Source organism: Electrophorus electricus, chromosome 5 (genome assembly GCF_041902795.1).
Source record: "Electrophorus electricus isolate QZ-2024a chromosome 5, ASM4190279v1, whole genome shotgun sequence".
NCBI lineage: Eukaryota > Metazoa > Chordata > Actinopteri > Gymnotiformes > Gymnotidae > Electrophorus > Electrophorus electricus.
In genome coordinates this window covers 30,579,704-30,596,153 of record NC_137501.1, presented here as the reverse complement: position 1 = coordinate 30,596,153, position 16,450 = coordinate 30,579,704, and the positions used below count along the sequence as shown (strand labels likewise).

The window sequence follows — 16,450 nt, the reverse complement described above, 5'->3', positions numbered from 1 at the left end:
ACAAAGCTGCTTTACAAATGTATGTGTCCAGTCCCCTAATAAGCAAGCTGAGGGTGACAGTGGCAAGAAAAAACTCCCTTGGTGGGTTTAAGGAAGAAACCTTTGGAGGAGCAAGAGTCAAGAGGGAAGCCATCCTCCATCGGGTGGCCCAGTTCATGTTTTACGTTATTTTTGGTCCAAATAGCCACTTCAGCACAGATGTGTAGCTTGAGTCTGTTCAGTGGGTCTAGAGGGTGTGGCTGTTTCGGGGATGGGAGCATCTACTGGCAGGATCAGGACATTTTCTTAGATGCTTTGTCACTGGTGAGCAAGTCTAGTCCAGCTGGCATCATCTCCATGTGGCACAAGAATGTCTGTCCAGGGCAAAGGAGAAGTGGGTGTTGGGGGGTGGGGGTGGGTTGGGGGGGCAATCTACTACAGAAACATAGTAAGTGTAAAATTTCCTTTCTTTTCTCTACTTTTTAATGGAAAAATATCAAACAATTATTTAAAATAATGCAAAACTGTAATAATAATATAAAACACAGCATGAATATTCTGTAAGTACTCTTACCACAAACTTGCTCTCCTTCAATAGGTAATACTTTTACCCATGATTAATTAGCTTTTATTTGTTTTCCTTTATTCATAATAAATGAGCTTTTTATTTGTTTTTTCTTTGCACAGTTTGAGAAGCAAGGTGCACACACACGTGCGCGCACACACACACACACACACACACACACACACACACGCACACACATTATATAATATTATATATTATATAATATTATATATAATATTATATATATATATATATATATATATATATAATATATATTATTATATTATAATATATTATTAATATATTATATATTATATAATATATAATATTATATATAATATATTATATATAATATTATTATATAATATTATATTATATTTTATATATATATATTATTTGTTTTTTAACGGATGTATTGACAAACAAAAGATTAAATATTTGAAATCTGATCACAGATTTTTATTTTGAATTTAATTAACTAGTCTAGCATATGTTACATATGAGATGATAGGTGGTGCTGAATTGTAAGCGTTTTATATTGTATTATAACGTCTGATCTTCAATAATAGGTCCACTGGCTATGACAGTGTAACTTATTCTATAAACCATATTAAAATAATTTGAATACCCGTACTGGTGTTACATCGAAATCTGTGACCACGGAATTCTGTGACCACAGGCCGCTGTTGCATATTTTCTGCCTGTATTGAAATTGTTATAGTTGATTTTATACAATGTAGTAAAACTGCCAATAAAGGTTTCTACTGACAAATCATGGCTGGGGTGGTTAGTATGACTGACCAACATTACCTCTATAGGAACCATAGGAACATAGGAAGCAACAATAGTGAGCTATTAGGATTTACCAACTCCGTTATTTATGAGTAGTTTACGCTCTTCTTTTCGTTTAATAGTCGTTTACTATTAATAATGATCCAGAACGCCTACACGCAGCAGGACTTTTATTTTGATACATTTATTTTCCTTTAAAAAAAGCCTGCATCACGTGTGGACGTTTCTGCAACTCAAGTTGTAAGTCGCTTATGGTGTTTTAAACAGTTTTTATATGATACGTTTCTGTCACAGTAGTGACATTGTGGATTGTGTCGCTCGAAGTAAGCCACAGCAAAATGTCTTCTTTTTCTCAACTCTGTTTCGATGGGCCATTGCAATGAAAAGTCTGCTAACACCAGAGCTACCTGGCAACTAACAATAACAAATGTTCAGTAATATCACTAACTATATTCTGGAAAGCATAGACTTCTATAGATGTACTTTAGATCCAGTGTGCTGAAGTACAGTCAAGCCAAATGAACCATCCAACCAGCAAAAAGAAAAAAAAAGTCCTTGTCCAATTACTAATGGAATGCATTATGGGCTTATGTAACTTATTTAGAAAATACTGTATGCCTCATGCTCACAAGCAAGTGCCACTAACGTTTCTTAAACGTCAAAGAATGATCCAGCTGACCAGATCACACTTTCCACTGTTGCAGGCTGTAGTTGAAAGCCATGGGAAGACTGGATGGCAAAGTGATCGTCTTGTCTGCAGCTGCCCAAGGGATCGGAAGAGCAGCTGCTATAGTAACCCTTTCTTGTATCATAACACAAACCTTTGACAGAGTACTCAGAGCACTGTCTTTCTTCCCTCTTCCGTTCGGACTTTCTCTTGCTGTTTCTGTATACTACCAATACAGTAAAATTGCTGGGATTAAAATTGCAGCGATAAATTGTCATTGGATGTGAGACAAGCAAGCATTTTGGATTTGTTGTGAAACTGTCAGGCTCGCGGCTGTCAACGCGACTGTCACAGGCCTGCTAGCAGGTCAAGGGTAAATAGATCTTTTTGTTCAGCGGGCAGTGTCTTTAGTTGGGAGGTTGTTCACTCAGGTTTTAGGAGCCTGACATCTTGCAGCCCTCCGTGTGAAACATTCAAGTTTCCCTTATAGCTGAATTTGTATGTTAAATAATAAAAGGGATAAAGTCAGGTTGTTGCAGCCCCAGGTTCAGGAGTGAATGACCAGTCTGGCTGTTTAACAAAAGACCTTTTTTTTTTTTTTTTTTGCCTAGCGAGCCCTTATTCACAAACCTTTAATTTGATGTTGAGCAAAACTTAAGTGGAGCAGACACAGGCGATTCATATGCAGTGTGGAATGCCATTTATATGTAGCAGAGCTGTTACACGTCAGCGGACAAAGCAGATTACGGGCAGCTCCAGGTGATGGAGGCAGCAGAAGCTCAATTCTTATACTGCTATGAAGGAAATGAAAGGAACTTCCCCTTGGGTGATTGTAGCACCAAAGCCACTGCATGGTGTTTCTTTCTGGCTTGGGGCAGACTGGTCCGCCATGCTGTTCAGACAGTTAAAGTAGGATAAGATAGGCCCAGGGGGGGAAATGATCTTTTTATAATCCTAATGAAAACAAGTGGATTTATTTGTAATAGCAGAAAATGGCATCTTTTCTTGACAGGAAAAAATGGCATTTTATGCTGGCCTAGTTATCAGGAAAGATCAACATTTTCATTTTTGTCCCTGGATTTGCAAAATTGCCTAAAAACTCCATACTCTCTCTTATTATGTGGAATTGCACTTGGTTTTAGTAATTAAATGCAAATTAAACCGGATATGTATTTGTTTAGGCTTTTGCCAGAGAGGGCGCTCAAGTCACAGCTACGGACATCAATGGCGAGAAACTCAAAGAATTGGATGGCATTCCAGGTAGTGTTCTGCTGCCATCTAGTGATGCATTGCCAGTTAGCCAAACCTGATAAGTAGAAGGGGATCTTTATTTTTCAGCTGATAAATGACCTCAGTTCCTGTTGCCAAATTCTTCCATGGTACATTGGCATGGTCATTTTTGGATCTCAGACCGGTTACAGTATATAGACACCTAATGAAGTTTAACTGAATTTCCCCATGATTAAAAAAATCATGTTACCATGAATGATCTTTTGTCTAACCTAGCTTATACTCAGTTTTCAGTAAATGAGCTCACATGACTATTAGTTGACCTGTCCACCCCCATCCATGAATAAGTAAGACCACTGATCAACTTCTTCCTCTTCTCTAGGCACCCTCCTTTCACCCCCAACCCTATAACACCCTGAGCCGAGTGTCTTTTTACTTGGTTCTAAAGGTGGAAACATATTTGGCTGATTTCTTACAGTTCTCTTCCTTTGTTTTGTCTAGGGATTAAGACCAAGGTTGTTGATATAACCAACAAGGACCAAGTGGAGGCACTGGCTCAGGAATTCAACCACGTGGACGTGATTTTTAATGTGGCTGGGTAATTGCTTTAGATCTGTAATAGATGCACACGTTATACACCTTAATGTAAACTCCATGTAGACTCTTCGTAATATCTCTTTGTCCTGCTACGTTTCTCACCAGATTTTGTATGGTGTAACTTAATGTCCAAAACATGCATTTTGAAGTTGTAACTGCAGTCCCAACCCCCATACCCCGCACATTGCCTTACTGAAGTCAGGCAGTTGATTTGATCCATTAATGACTCTGTCCAGGTTTGTCCACCATGGTTCCATCCTGGACTGTGAGGAGGCCGACTGGGACTTTAGCATGAACGTCAACGTACGCAGCATGTACCTAATGATTAAGGCCTTCCTGCCTAAGGTGACCTAATCCTTAGCCACATGTTGCCCTACCTGTTTCTCCAGTTTGTTTTCATTATAGACATTCAGTTTATTTTTGTTATTTACTTTCTGAGATTAACACAGAGCCATGACACAAGTGGTTAGCATCTAGTCCCTCTTAGAAATGGGGCAAAAAGGGAAAAAAATAGGATAATTGCCTGGTTCCAGTGACTCTGGGTCACTAGTGATTACAATTCTATTACAGGATGAAAAATTAAAACATTTTTTTTAATGCAGAAAATATGAGCAAGTTAGACAGTTGGATGTACTGTGAAATTATCATTAGATTAGATTAGTTCTCAAACTAATTTTAAGATCAGATAAGATGAATTAAAGTGACTTTGGACTTTGCTCTAATTCGATCAGTTAGCTAATATTGGTATACCTGGATACTAGATTTGGACAGATTTGTAATGTAGCCCACTAATTTGATTGTGAAGGTATTCTGGTCCTTGTTTAGGGCAGTAGTAGCTCAGTGGTCAATTGCTCAAGTTGTACTCAGCCATAATTGTAAGTCGCTTTGGATAAAAGCGTCAGCTAAATGCTGTAAATGTTTATCCATATAGATGCTGGCCTGCAAGTCTGGCAGTATCATAAATATGTCATCTGTGGCATCAAGTATCAAAGGTATGAATGATCTGTTTATATATTTGGCAGAAAAATCTTTTTTTTTTTTTTTTTTTAAAAAAACCTGTTATTCTGAATTATGCTACCCAGTCCTTCAGCTCTTGTAGATGGTCCAAATTTATGCACTAACCTTGTTCCCAGTACACCTGCACCAGGTGTTCAGTGTTTTTTATGGCTCAGGTGTGTCTGGAGCTAGGATGAAGCAAAAACAAGTACTATCCGTTGGACCCTGAGGACTGACTGAAAAACACTGCTGTATTATCACCCTGATAGATGAGAAAAGATCATGTGATTGTCAGTTTGAGTTGCGTGCTCATTTTGTCCTCTAGGTGTTGTGAACAGATGTGTCTACAGCACATCTAAAGCTGCTGTGATCGGCCTAACCAAGTCAGTGGCAGCAGACTTCCTTGAGCAAGGGATCCGTTGCAATTGCATCTGTCCTGGTATGCTGCTAATACCGCAGGCCATGTTTCCAGGGTGGGTGGATGGATGGATGGATGGAAATAAAACTATTTATATAGCACCTTTTAAACAATTTAAAATGTCAATATTTTACAGTGAATTTTTCTTTTTTTCTTTTTTTAAATTTTTTTTTTACCAATGTCAGAAGTAAAATAACTAATAAACAAAAAACATGTCCAATATGTTTCAGGGACTCAAAGAATCCATATTTACACTATACATTCAAATAACACTAGGCTTGTTGCACAAACTGCATCTTTATTTAATCATTTAATTTAATTTTGAATATAGCACTATAGTTTGGCCCTTTTCCCCAGGTACTGTAGACACACCATCATTAAGAGGACGAATCCAGGCCAGACCTGATCCTGAGCAGGTAGTGGTAGTACATCTGCGGCCTCCTATGCACTGCTCAGATAACCCGAATAACAGATGATCATGTCTCACCTATTGTCAAGCTTTCATAAATGAACAGAAAACTAAGGGTGGCTAACACTGGATGAAAAGCTAACATGTTCTCTGCTAGCTCTGTCATTAGAATCCAGGTAACTGTTTCTGCCAAGCCGGTGAGAGTCATGTGTCAATATGTTGCCTTCTGGTCTTATAAGGCTTATAAGGACTTTATCGCCCGCCAGAAGATAGGCCGGATGTGCACTGCCGAAGAGGTGGCTCACCTGTGTGTTTACCTGGCCTCAGACGAGGTGAGGTCATTCTCTGAGATACACTACACGTAGATGTCACTGCAGACCATGCGAGTGGATTGCACCTTTTGAAGATTAAAGCTTGTTTGGGCCATTACATAAATTTGATGGTGTTGATGGTTAAGTGGGTTACATTTGAAACATATGAGGCTCAAGCTTGCCTGGCTAATCGGCTAACACAGTAATGAATGATTATCTTGCAGTCTGCCTATGTGACTGGCGCAAAATACATCATCGATGGAGGATGGAGCCTCTAAACATTTAGCACCTACTATGAAATGTAGTACCTTTCAGTAGCACAGCTTTAATACAGTTTTATCATCAAAGTAATTTTTGATGCATCCAAATGTCTTGTGGCACCTTTTGAAATTTTCTATAAATGAGTTAAAATGTCTTTTTTGTCTTGCACCACCAAAGGATCCAGTTTCAGATTCCCATGATGAAGGCTGATCTTAAATAAATTGTCCTTTTTTTTTATGATTATCGCTGTACTTTAAAAAGGGAAATTGAAATGTGTTAGTGATTTTGTAGATTACTTATTTCCTGCACCACACTTTTGATTAAATGAACCATTGTGTGGAATAAGGAATATTTAGCAAATGGTGAATTAACGTGTAATAAACATATTGCCTTGAAATAAGTGTGGAGTTTGTTTAATCGTTGACTTTGTTTGACTTATAAACTCCGTGCAGATTTGCAGTTGGACACCTCCGTTTTAGCTAATCTTTCCTCCATATGTTACTCAAATCCATCGTCCTCTTGATTTCTCATGTGACTGCAGGACACGCAGCGGGATCTAGCTAACGCTAGCTAGCTCCATCATTTAGCTAAGCAGACAACTAAACTAGACAGCTTGCTGTTTATTTTAGCTGCCTTACTAAAACTGATCATACACCGAATTTTCGTCAGCTGATGTACCAGCCTCTCATAAGTATCTGTTAAATTATTCTGTCAAAATCGGATTAAATAGCCATTTAATTACCAGATTACATTGTTTGTACTCCTGTGTTATAAGACAGCCAGCTAACCGGATTCTAGCCAGCACAACGACATTATTTCTGTACAGAATAGTTATAAAAATGCTTTTATTAGTTTAATATTTTACTTTAACATAACCGTCTAGATTCGGTTTTACTACACAAGGAAGTAGCTAAGCAACTGCTGCACGTGACGTCCTGGTGAACGCCAATACTCAGATTATAACTCAGCAACAATGATAATAATATAACTCAGCAACAATGATAATAGTGAAGAGGTTATCGCAGGTTAGAGGCTGAATGATAAATAACAACGTGAACGCCCCGTTAGTGAGCAGCACCCGTGCACCACACACGCCTGCTCCAGCATGGACGCTGCGCGGTCCACACCGCATCCTCCTGCCTGTTCACAGACAGAGGATGAAACTCCTGTGCAGGTAAGAGCTGTCTGCATGCCACTGAACACTTGAAAAACACTCTTTAGCATTCTGCAAGAGTAGTGCAAAAATGTTTTTCAAATTGTCTTATTAAGTTGCACTCGACAGACTTCTAAGTTGTGGGCAATGCTTTGATTTATGATGCATATACAAGCTACAGTAAGATTTCATACAGTATGCTGTATGGCCTTGATTTTGTATAATTTTTTGGGTTTTGCCTGGAACCTGCTGATGTGAGGGCCACTTTGTTTCACTCTGTCTAAAGACTCTTTTCTCACTTTTATGAGTTTTCTTTCCCCTGGTCAGCCTGTGCAGTGCAGTATGTCTGTAAGAGACAAACACAGCAGTACAAACAGGCGGCCATGATACTGTCAATACAGTCAGATAATACCCTTTCTGATACCTCCCTGTAATAGGACATGATGACGTTTGTCAGAATGGCCAAGGCTAAGTGCGCACCGCTGTTGTGGCCTCATCCCCCTTCCTGCTTGGCTCTCCGAGGGGTCGTTTTTTGTTCTTTTGCTACGAGCGGCTCCTGCTGACCTCCCTGCTGACCTTCTGCCTTGGTTTCCGGGGCCCAGCATTGCCTTGCCATGGATCAGGCTGTGGTCAGGGACGCAGACAGCCCAGGCACCACCCTCCCCGAGGATGTGGTAGCATTCGTCCCACGGGCGCCATGCCTGATCGACGCCTGCACCAACACGGATCGGCCGCACATGTGCTGCGCCTGGCTGCGACGGTGGTGCCGCTGCCCCCCACACGGGCGCCCTGCTCTCCTCATCACTAAAGGTGAGCCCGGAGGCTACATCAAGCGTGGATGGGTGTAAGGAGGAACAGATGCAGCCATTTCTACTCCCAAAATGATAGATGTTGGGATCAATCCACAAACACTGGCTGATGCCAAGGGATGACAGTGGTGCTACATTCCATTAAGCACTGAATAATCGTATACAGATATGAACTTAATATCAGTCTGCTTCATCTAATTTGCTTGGCACAAGTAAGCTGTTGATGGAAAGTCCCAGTCAAGTAATGGTTTTTCAGTGCAGAGTTGCAAACAGCCTGGTAACAATACTGTAACTGATATGGGGCATGGTAGTGATTGTTCCTATTTGTCTACAGTGTATGAGTTTCATGCCAGCGCCTACATGGTCCCTTTGGTTACCAGGAGTGTGTAAATATTGGTTTGAAAATCTGTCATTTGTTGGAATGGAAATGAGCTTTTGTTTAACATGTGGTGGGCACACACCCTGGTTAATAAGTGATCCGTAACTCAGGGCGGCAGTTGAGGTTCGACTGCACATTTCCCTGCTGTACTCCCACAGTGGTTATGGCTGCGGTGTCGTTCGGGGTGGTGTGGTCTATCACCGAGAAGGAGTGTCTCCCCGGAGGCAACCTGTTTGGCGTCTTTGCTGTGTTCGGCTGTGCTGTCGCTGGAGGGAAGCTGGTGGGGTTCCTCCACCTCCCCAGACTACCACCTCTCCCTCCACTCCTCGGTTAGACCCTCTCACATCCGCTCATTTGCCCTCTTTGGTTCCCCCGATCCGTCTGTCTGTCTCTCTCTCTCTGTCTCTCACCCAACTTTTTCTCCATCTCTTTCTTCTCTAAAAGCCTCTTTTTCTCTCTTATCTTTTGTTTTCTTTTTTCTGCTCTGTAATCTGACCATGAGTCACTCCCTGTGTTTTCACAGGCAGGGCAGTGGGCATAGAAGTCTGCGCTTTATTGCACCACATACAGTGTTTGCACACTGGATTGATCGAATCGCATTGTGGCCTTTTCACTGATGCATACATTAAAAAAAATCCTTGCCTTATTCAAGCCCTACATACAGACTTTCGTAACTTCTAGTCTTCCATTACCGATCTGATCACACTGCTGCTGTCAAACAACCGTGTGTTATCAGTGAGCAGTATTGCTTTCTGAGAAACAAGATCAACTGACTTGCATGTCTAATTGAGGCACACGTGGCTGTGAACATCTCTGTTGCAAGATGACATATTCTAAATAGAAAGATGCATACTAAAAGAAGTCTCATATATTCTTCAGAGCTTTTAACTACAGTATACAAAACAGAACTAAAATCATTCATTCTTATTTAAGGAAAAAGGAGAACATTTGACCACATGCAGCTATGGTTCCTTTTTATTTTATTCATTTTGAAGTTAATGTAAACATAACATTCATCTTGCCAGGTGAACCATCCTGTGGGAAAATCTGAAGTGTCATATATATACAGTCAATTTGTCTTCGTATCTTCTGACTGGCCACAGAAGGTTGGTTTGGATTCTGACATTTTGTGTGTGTTTGTAGGCATGCTGTTAGCAGGGGTGCTACTCAGAAACATCCCAGTGGTGACAGAGGCCATCTATATCGACTATCGCTGGTCTGCCTCTCTGAGGAACATCGCCCTCTCTATAATCCTGGCCAGAGCTGGCTTGGGCTTGGATGCCAAGGTGTGCCACACAACGTCTGACTCCATTCAGAGTGTTAGAACAAAGGTTATGGAATGATTGTGTTTGTATCCATGTGCATGTGTGTGTGTGTGTCTGTGTTCCAGGCCCTCAGGAAGCTGAGAGCAGTGTGTGTGCGTCTGGCTGTTGGTCCATGCCTCATAGAAGCGTCCACTGTTGCACTAGTTTCTCACTTCTTCATGGGACTGCCCTGGATCTGGGGTTTTATACTGGGGTAAGCCACCTGCCTGCCGGGTAAGCCACCTGCCTGCCAGGTAAGCCACATGCCTGCCACATCTCAACAGTGCCTTTTGTGGGATGGATGATTGTGAGAAAATCCCTTTTTTATTATCAGTGAAATAATGAATAACAGAAGCCTGTCATACAAGCTTGCTTCTATTATATTTAGCATCATAACTCCAGCTTTTTAACCTATATGACCAAGCAGGTCTTTCTGCCTCTTTGAATGATTTTATACTGATCTGAGACCAGTTCCAAAGTCCAGCACTTAGTGGGGATAGTTAGAGCATGCCGAGACTCGTGTGCCTCCTGGTCAAGCAGAGAAGCCTCATGTTCGCGTCCGCCCTGCTGCAGGTTCGTCCTGGGGGCCGTGTCCCCAGCGGTGGTGGTCCCTTCCATGCTGCTCCTGCAGAAGGATGGCTACGGCCTAGAGCAGGGCATCCCCACGCTGCTGATGGCAGCCGGCAGCTTCGACGATATCCTGGCCATCACTGGCTTCACCACGTGCTTGAGCGTAGCATTTGCTACAGGTATAGGGACTTTTACCTCAAACGCTGTGCTGGGGTGGCGGCCTGGAAGCCACACTTCCTCGTAGAGTAATTCTAATTCTTGTTCGTGCGACGTGCTTGGGTCAAATTGTGAGAAGCTTGCGAGCTCTTTCTTAAACTAGCACTACAGTTGCTTTGTCCAGGAGATGGTGCTAATGCAATTCTGAATTTTCTTATGTAGTAATTTTGTGCACCATTACTGCTGGGCCTTATAGTTGTGGCTTTGTTGGGACATGAGATGGTATTACATTAATTTAGCTCTGACATATGATGAATAAAAACGGCGTGTAGGAGAACTGCAGACCTGCTCCGTATAACGGCCTGTCTGCTCTCCCGCAGGTTCTACGTGGTTCAACTTACTCATAGGGCTTTTGGAGGTGATAGGCGGGATGACTGCTGGTGTAGGCCTCGGTTTCTTTCTTCGCTTTTTCCCGAGCAGAGACCAGGTAAGTGCACCTCCATTCAGCATTCCTAGTTCACAGAGCTTACACAGTGCTTACATAGACTCGAGCGCTATGCGTCTAGCAGTAGTGCGCTACTGACCAAACTTCTTACATTTACCTCTGTTTGTTCAGATTGTTTTTGACCAATAGTAGTTTACCTTTAAACATTTGAAACGTTGTACATGTGGTTTCTTGTCCACAACCTTGCACAGAAAAGCCTGGTGAACAAGCGCTCATTCCTGCTGGTGGGCCTGTGCTTGTTCGCTGTGTTTGGCAGTAATGTCTTTGGCTTCCCAGGCTCTGGGGGCCTGTGCACCCTGGTGCTGGCCTTCCTCGCTGGAGTGGGATGGGGCCCAGACAAGGTCAGCGCCTCCACAACACATCTGCACTGGGGCCTCTCACTCTCCTTCTTTCTTTTTCTATATTTATGTCGCTAATAAATCTTTTTTTCTTTACCTTTTTTTACTCTTCCTTGAGCATTTCTGCTTGTTTTTTCTTACTTCTCACTTGTTCTCACTCTCACTTGTTTCATTTCTTGTTCACCTTGCGTCCTTTCCTCTCACACTCTATTTTACACACACACACACACACACACACACACACACACACACACACACACACACACACACAGAGTCAGCAGTCACACACTTTGAAAAGATATTTGCCTCTGAGCTGAGGGAGCAGCTACAGTTGACATTTAACACTGTGAAAACACGTCTGTAATGTCATTTCTGTAGGTCCTAACGATGTTTATTACACATGTAAACATGCCTTTTATATAATATCATTTCTGTGGGTCCTAACGATGTTTATTACACATGTAAACATGTCTTCTATATAATATCATTTCTATAGGTCCTAACGATGTTTATTACACATGTAAACATGTCTTCTATATAATATCATTTCTGTGGGTCCTAACGATGTTTATTACACATACAAATATGTCTTCTATATAATATCATTTCTGTGGGTCCTAACAATGTTTATTACACATGTAAACATGACTTCTATATAATGTCATTTCTGTGGGACTTCACGATGTTTACTACACATGTAAATATGTCTTCTGTATACTGTTTATACTGTTAGTTGTTGTGTACTCTGTAGGTTCTAGCAATGGTTATTACACATATAAACACGTCTTCCACTCTCAGGTCTGCAGGTTCGAACAGTAGTTATTTTATATATATATATATATATATATACACACATTTTCTGTAAACTAATGATTTCTCTAATGATGTTAATTACACATAAAAAGTCCTTAAAAACACAGGAAGATAAATTGCTGTACTAAGACTTCTGATTTCTGTTATTACAGTGGATACAGGATACACACCACAAAGAGAGTAAAATGATGTTAGAGATTTTAATATGTCTGTCAGTGTGAGTTCCATTTAGAGGGTCTGTCTCCACATCAGCGGTTAACATGGCAGTGATGATGTTTAGGTCCTTGTTGCAAAAAGGATGGAATGTTCCTTTTAAATATGAAACCACACTGTCTAAAGATGAGGGTACTTGTGTCTGTGCATGTGTATGTGTGTGTGTGTGTGTGTGTGTGTGTGTTTGTGTGGGCGTGCGCGTGTGTGTTCATTCAGGTCCCTGTAGAGGACATTGTGAGCAAAGTGTGGGATGTGTTCCAACCTCTTCTCTTTGGGCTCATTGGTGCGGAGATCAACATTGGGGCCCTGGACCCCATCACTGTGGGTGAGTTACACTCGCCACAACTGAAACTGGAATTGGAAAGCAGCTTTCAGCATGCATTAAATGTTTCTCATACATGCTTGAGATATGTCAATATGCTATTAATATTTATAAAATCCATAAAAGAAAATATCAGTATCGGATACAGCAGAAACGTAAGGGACATATAACATGACAAACTAGAATGAGATGTTTTTTGACAGATTTAAAATCTGATATGTAGGGAATATTACAGGGTCTTTGAGGGAGTGAGTTCCAGAATTGGGGGGCATTAACACTGCACCCCCTCCTCTCATACTGTGGTCCTGAAAAGAGCTCAGAGTACGTTATACAGAACTAACATGTCTTAACGGCTCTAAGAAAACATACCACTATCTACACAGGAAATGGGAGGCTGTGAGAGATGTGATCTGTGTGTGTGCGTGTGTGTGTGTGTGTGTGTGTGTGTGTGTGTGTGTGTGTGTGTGTGTGTGCTTTTTTTTCTCAGGCTTTGGCCTTGCAACCCTCTGTATTTCCCTGACTGTGCGTATTGTCTTCACCTACATCATGGTCCTTTGTGCTGGCTTCAACTTCAGAGAGAAGTTGTTTGTCGCTCTGGCCTGGATGCCAAAGGCCACTGTTCAGGTAAACAATCACCTGAGGCACTTGCCTCCAAAACAAAAGACACTTTATATAAACCAGTACGAGCAGAAGAATTTCAGAATGTCCTTAATCAGATGCCTAATAATAAGGCATCCGGATACGATGGATATCCTGGTGACTTTTATGAACACTTTTGGCCCGTACTAGCTCCCCTGGAGAACGATAAAGGAAGTAAAACAAAATATGACATTACCCACTGAAATGAATGCTGCCACTGTCTTACACCATCTAAAACCCAATAAGGATCTTACCTCACCCTCAAGTTACCTACATCACTATCACTCCTTAACACGGATACAAAAATGATCAGCAAGACCTTGGCCAGATTATAATGTTATCCTGTCATTTATACACCCTGATCAAAGTGGCTTGATCAAAGGAACACGCTAACATGCACAGACTACTTAACATGCACAGACTGTAGACACATTACACTTGACTCCATAAACTAGAAACTGTTATAATTATGCTGGACACAGAGAAGGACTTTGATAATTAAATAGAAATTTTTGTTTGCCATATTACATATATTAGGTTTTGGGTACACAACACCCAAGGCTATTGTTAATACTAATGGATTACCACTAATGTATTACCACTAACAAAGTAATAGGATAGGGAACAAACCTTACATTGGGTTCAAGACACATTACTATGCCCTATAACTATGAACTTTGAAACAGCTTGGCTAATATAAACCAAATACTCGTTAGCTTCATCTAGTTATTTCCTGGAGTACTGTCTAATTACAACAAGGAGAGAACAGTGGGTTCACACTGTCATTCCTCAATCTTTTAACTACATACCTTTCACGTTAGTTTCAATGGAATGATGATTATAGTTTTTAACCAAACAATATGCCTTAAAGTTAATGACCAAATAATAGCAATTTAAGATGATACAAGGAGCAGGAATTTAACGTGAATGCAAGCCCTTGGTATACAGTTGAGAAGGAGCGATGGGATTGGCCAAATCTCTCTCCGTCTCTCGGCAGGCCGCCATCGGCTCGACGGCGCTGGATATGGCGCGGGGCCGACAGGACGAGGCAGCGCAGCACTACGGAATGAAGGTGCTGGCCGTAGCCGTGCTCTCCATCCTGATCACCGCCCCCACCGGCGCCCTGCTCATCGGCCTGTGTGGCCCACGGCTGCTGCAGAAACCCAAGAGTCCCGAGTGGGGTGAGATGTCACGCACGTACACGTGGTCAAGGGGTGTATGAACAGCACATGCAGGAACACTGGCACGGCCACGGGGTGTATATTCCATTTGTCTATATCAAACACTTTTTACGAGCGTAAAAGTTGTCAGGAATTAGGCATAAAAGATATTGAACGTACTTGGCATTTATAATAACTTGCGCAATATTTCTACAGCCTGTGTTCTTTTGATGTTGACTGGCTAGTTTAACTTTTGAATGGCTGGACGTTGTTTGTTGAGTATACAGTTTCTGCATCTACACATCTTTTCTTTGGCTTTAATAACCTATCATGGCTCTTCAGATCTTGACATTTTTCTGCACAAGATTGCAACCTTTGGCATAATGATGTACCCCAAGCGCTTTCTACCTTGCTGTGATGTCGGCATAGATATTCTGCAAGTGCTTTTTAACAATGGTGTGGAAAAAGAAAACAGTCAGATTATTTATACAAAGCCTAGTCTTCACACATGGAAGATGCTTTACTGAACAAACTTGAGCATCAAGTGTGCCAAAATATTCCACAATATTAGTAAATACCTTGTTTGTGTTAACAAATACTTTTGCAAGTATTATTTCCTAACTGAAATGTAATAATAAAAATCAAACATTAACAAGGGAAGAGGGAAGGTGTCTCCAAACTTTTGATGGGTAGTGTCTGTCTACTTTGAAGCTAATAAGAGTTAAGTTCACTATGAGGAGGCTTTCAGTAAGAAAGTGACCCTCTTCAGGGTGCATGGCAAAGTCTGGTTCCCACCCTCAAAGGGACGACAGTACCAGTATTGTCATGCAGTGTCCCGTCGGCCAACGTTCCAACACACTGCATTTTCTGTTTTCTGGATGCGCAGCTGTGAGTCACGGTGCACTGTCGGCAACGGACACACCGGTCACCTACGAGAGCGCAATATGAGGAACTTTCCAGAACCAAGTCTGCCTGAACGCAGATGTGGCCATATCCAGCAGTCGTCCTCCACAGCTCAAGATGGTCCTCTGAAGCTCACAGTGGTCCCTACAACACTTTCTAGGGGACTTCCCGGACTACTCTATGAAAATACGCTCTTCAAAGAAGTACAGGTGGAAAACTCTCCCCTGGTTTTGGGTGTAATACCCTATTTTTACAGACAGGGGATCTTTGTCTACTAATGACTGCAGAAGACTTATTATTGCCTTTCAGGCCGACACAGGCATCATCTATGAACCCAATCAAGAAGTGTCAGGCCAGTTTGAAATATTTCAGCGTTATGGGCTTTGGCCTAAGTACGAGTGATATTTTCATAGCGATCTGTTGTTAGGTCAGTGATATAACCGCTGTAGCTGTAGCTAAAAATAAGTGGGTACGGTGTAAGGAACTCACTGTATAAACATGGATCTAATAAGGGATCGGTTCATAGGTATACGCCTAGTATTTAGAGGGTACTGATGTTTACACATCTTTCTTTTCTCATTATTTAATTGCTGTTTTATTTAGTTCTCTCTATACGCACACACACACTACTTCATTGGCAACACCTAACTTGTACCTACTGTAACTAGTGACTTTAATAGATGCAACCATCATATAGGGGCATTTTAGATGAAGCCCATCTACTGACATGAGCAGCTCTTCATTTATCTGAGCCTTAATTTACTGGAGTCATTTACTTAACCCTTATTTCTATCAACGGCTGGGCCTTTAAAGGTTAAATCATTGCCACTCAACACTAGCCATTGTAGAACTACTACCCACGATTTAAAATATGCCAAAGCTTCTGGTTCAGTAAAACATCTTTGGTGAAATACTGGCTGACAGGTGTGTGCATCTACCGAAGTAGGCCATGTTTAGTTTA

The 16,450-nt window shown here is 41.4% G+C and overlaps 2 protein-coding genes across 6 annotated transcripts; both read left to right on the top strand.

Moving 5' to 3' along the window:
• The first annotated feature begins 1,477 nt into the window (after positions 1-1,477).
• On the top strand, positions 1,478-6,625 carry bdh2 (3-hydroxybutyrate dehydrogenase, type 2). Of its 3 annotated transcripts, none has more exons than XM_027021839.3 (10): positions 1,478-1,576; positions 2,041-2,128; positions 3,185-3,263; positions 3,735-3,831; positions 4,067-4,175; positions 4,762-4,822; positions 5,152-5,265; positions 5,602-5,660; positions 5,893-5,985; positions 6,189-6,625. In XM_027021839.3, exons 2-10 carry the CDS (start codon positions 2,057-2,059, stop codon positions 6,240-6,242), a joined length of 738 nt encoding a protein of 245 aa, XP_026877640.1. In that variant the 5' UTR covers positions 1,478-1,576; positions 2,041-2,056; the 3' UTR covers positions 6,243-6,625. The 3 variants fall into 3 exon arrangements, with proteins under 3 accessions (XP_026877640.1, XP_081570889.1, XP_026877641.1); XM_027021840.3 differs by having other exon boundaries at positions 1,559-1,659; XM_081714763.1 differs by lacking the exons at positions 5,602-5,660; positions 5,893-5,985; positions 6,189-6,625 and adding an exon at positions 5,430-5,585 and having other exon boundaries at positions 5,152-5,299.
• A 137-nt stretch (positions 6,626-6,762) lies between these two features.
• si:dkey-162b23.4 (sodium/hydrogen exchanger 9B2) lies at positions 6,763-15,686 on the top strand. Of its 3 annotated transcripts, XM_027021837.3 has the most exons (12): positions 6,763-7,399; positions 7,981-8,188; positions 8,725-8,895; positions 9,710-9,852; positions 9,957-10,084; positions 10,444-10,619; positions 10,977-11,083; positions 11,293-11,442; positions 12,682-12,790; positions 13,275-13,411; positions 14,424-14,607; positions 15,473-15,686. In XM_027021837.3, exons 1-12 carry the CDS (start codon positions 7,331-7,333, stop codon positions 15,532-15,534), a joined length of 1,644 nt encoding a protein of 547 aa, XP_026877638.2. In that variant the 5' UTR covers positions 6,763-7,330; the 3' UTR covers positions 15,535-15,686. The 3 variants fall into 3 exon arrangements, with proteins under 3 accessions (XP_026877638.2, XP_081570888.1, XP_026877639.2); XM_081714762.1 differs by lacking the exon at positions 8,725-8,895; XM_027021838.3 differs by lacking the exon at positions 11,293-11,442.
• Positions 15,687-16,450: the final 764 nt, after the last annotated feature.

Bases quoted from the DNA above. Each gene is read 5' to 3' on its own strand.
- bdh2 (XM_027021839.3), top strand. From the start codon at position 2,057: ATGGGAAGACTGGATGGCAAAGTGATCGTCTTGTCTGCAGCTGCCCAA. The intron at 2,129-3,184 runs GTAACCCTTTCT...GTATTTGTTTAG, and splicing joins TCGGAAGAGCAGCTGCTATA to GCTTTTGCCAGAGAGGGCGC. The intron at 3,264-3,734 runs GTAGTGTTCTGC...TGTTTTGTCTAG, and splicing joins AGAATTGGATGGCATTCCAG to GGATTAAGACCAAGGTTGTT.
- si:dkey-162b23.4 (XM_027021837.3), top strand. From the start codon at position 7,331: ATGGACGCTGCGCGGTCCACACCGCATCCTCCTGCCTGTTCACAGACA. The intron at 12,791-13,274 runs GTGAGTTACACT...TTTTTTTCTCAG, and splicing joins CCTGGACCCCATCACTGTGG to GCTTTGGCCTTGCAACCCTC. The intron at 13,412-14,423 runs GTAAACAATCAC...GTCTCTCGGCAG, and splicing joins TGCCAAAGGCCACTGTTCAG to GCCGCCATCGGCTCGACGGC.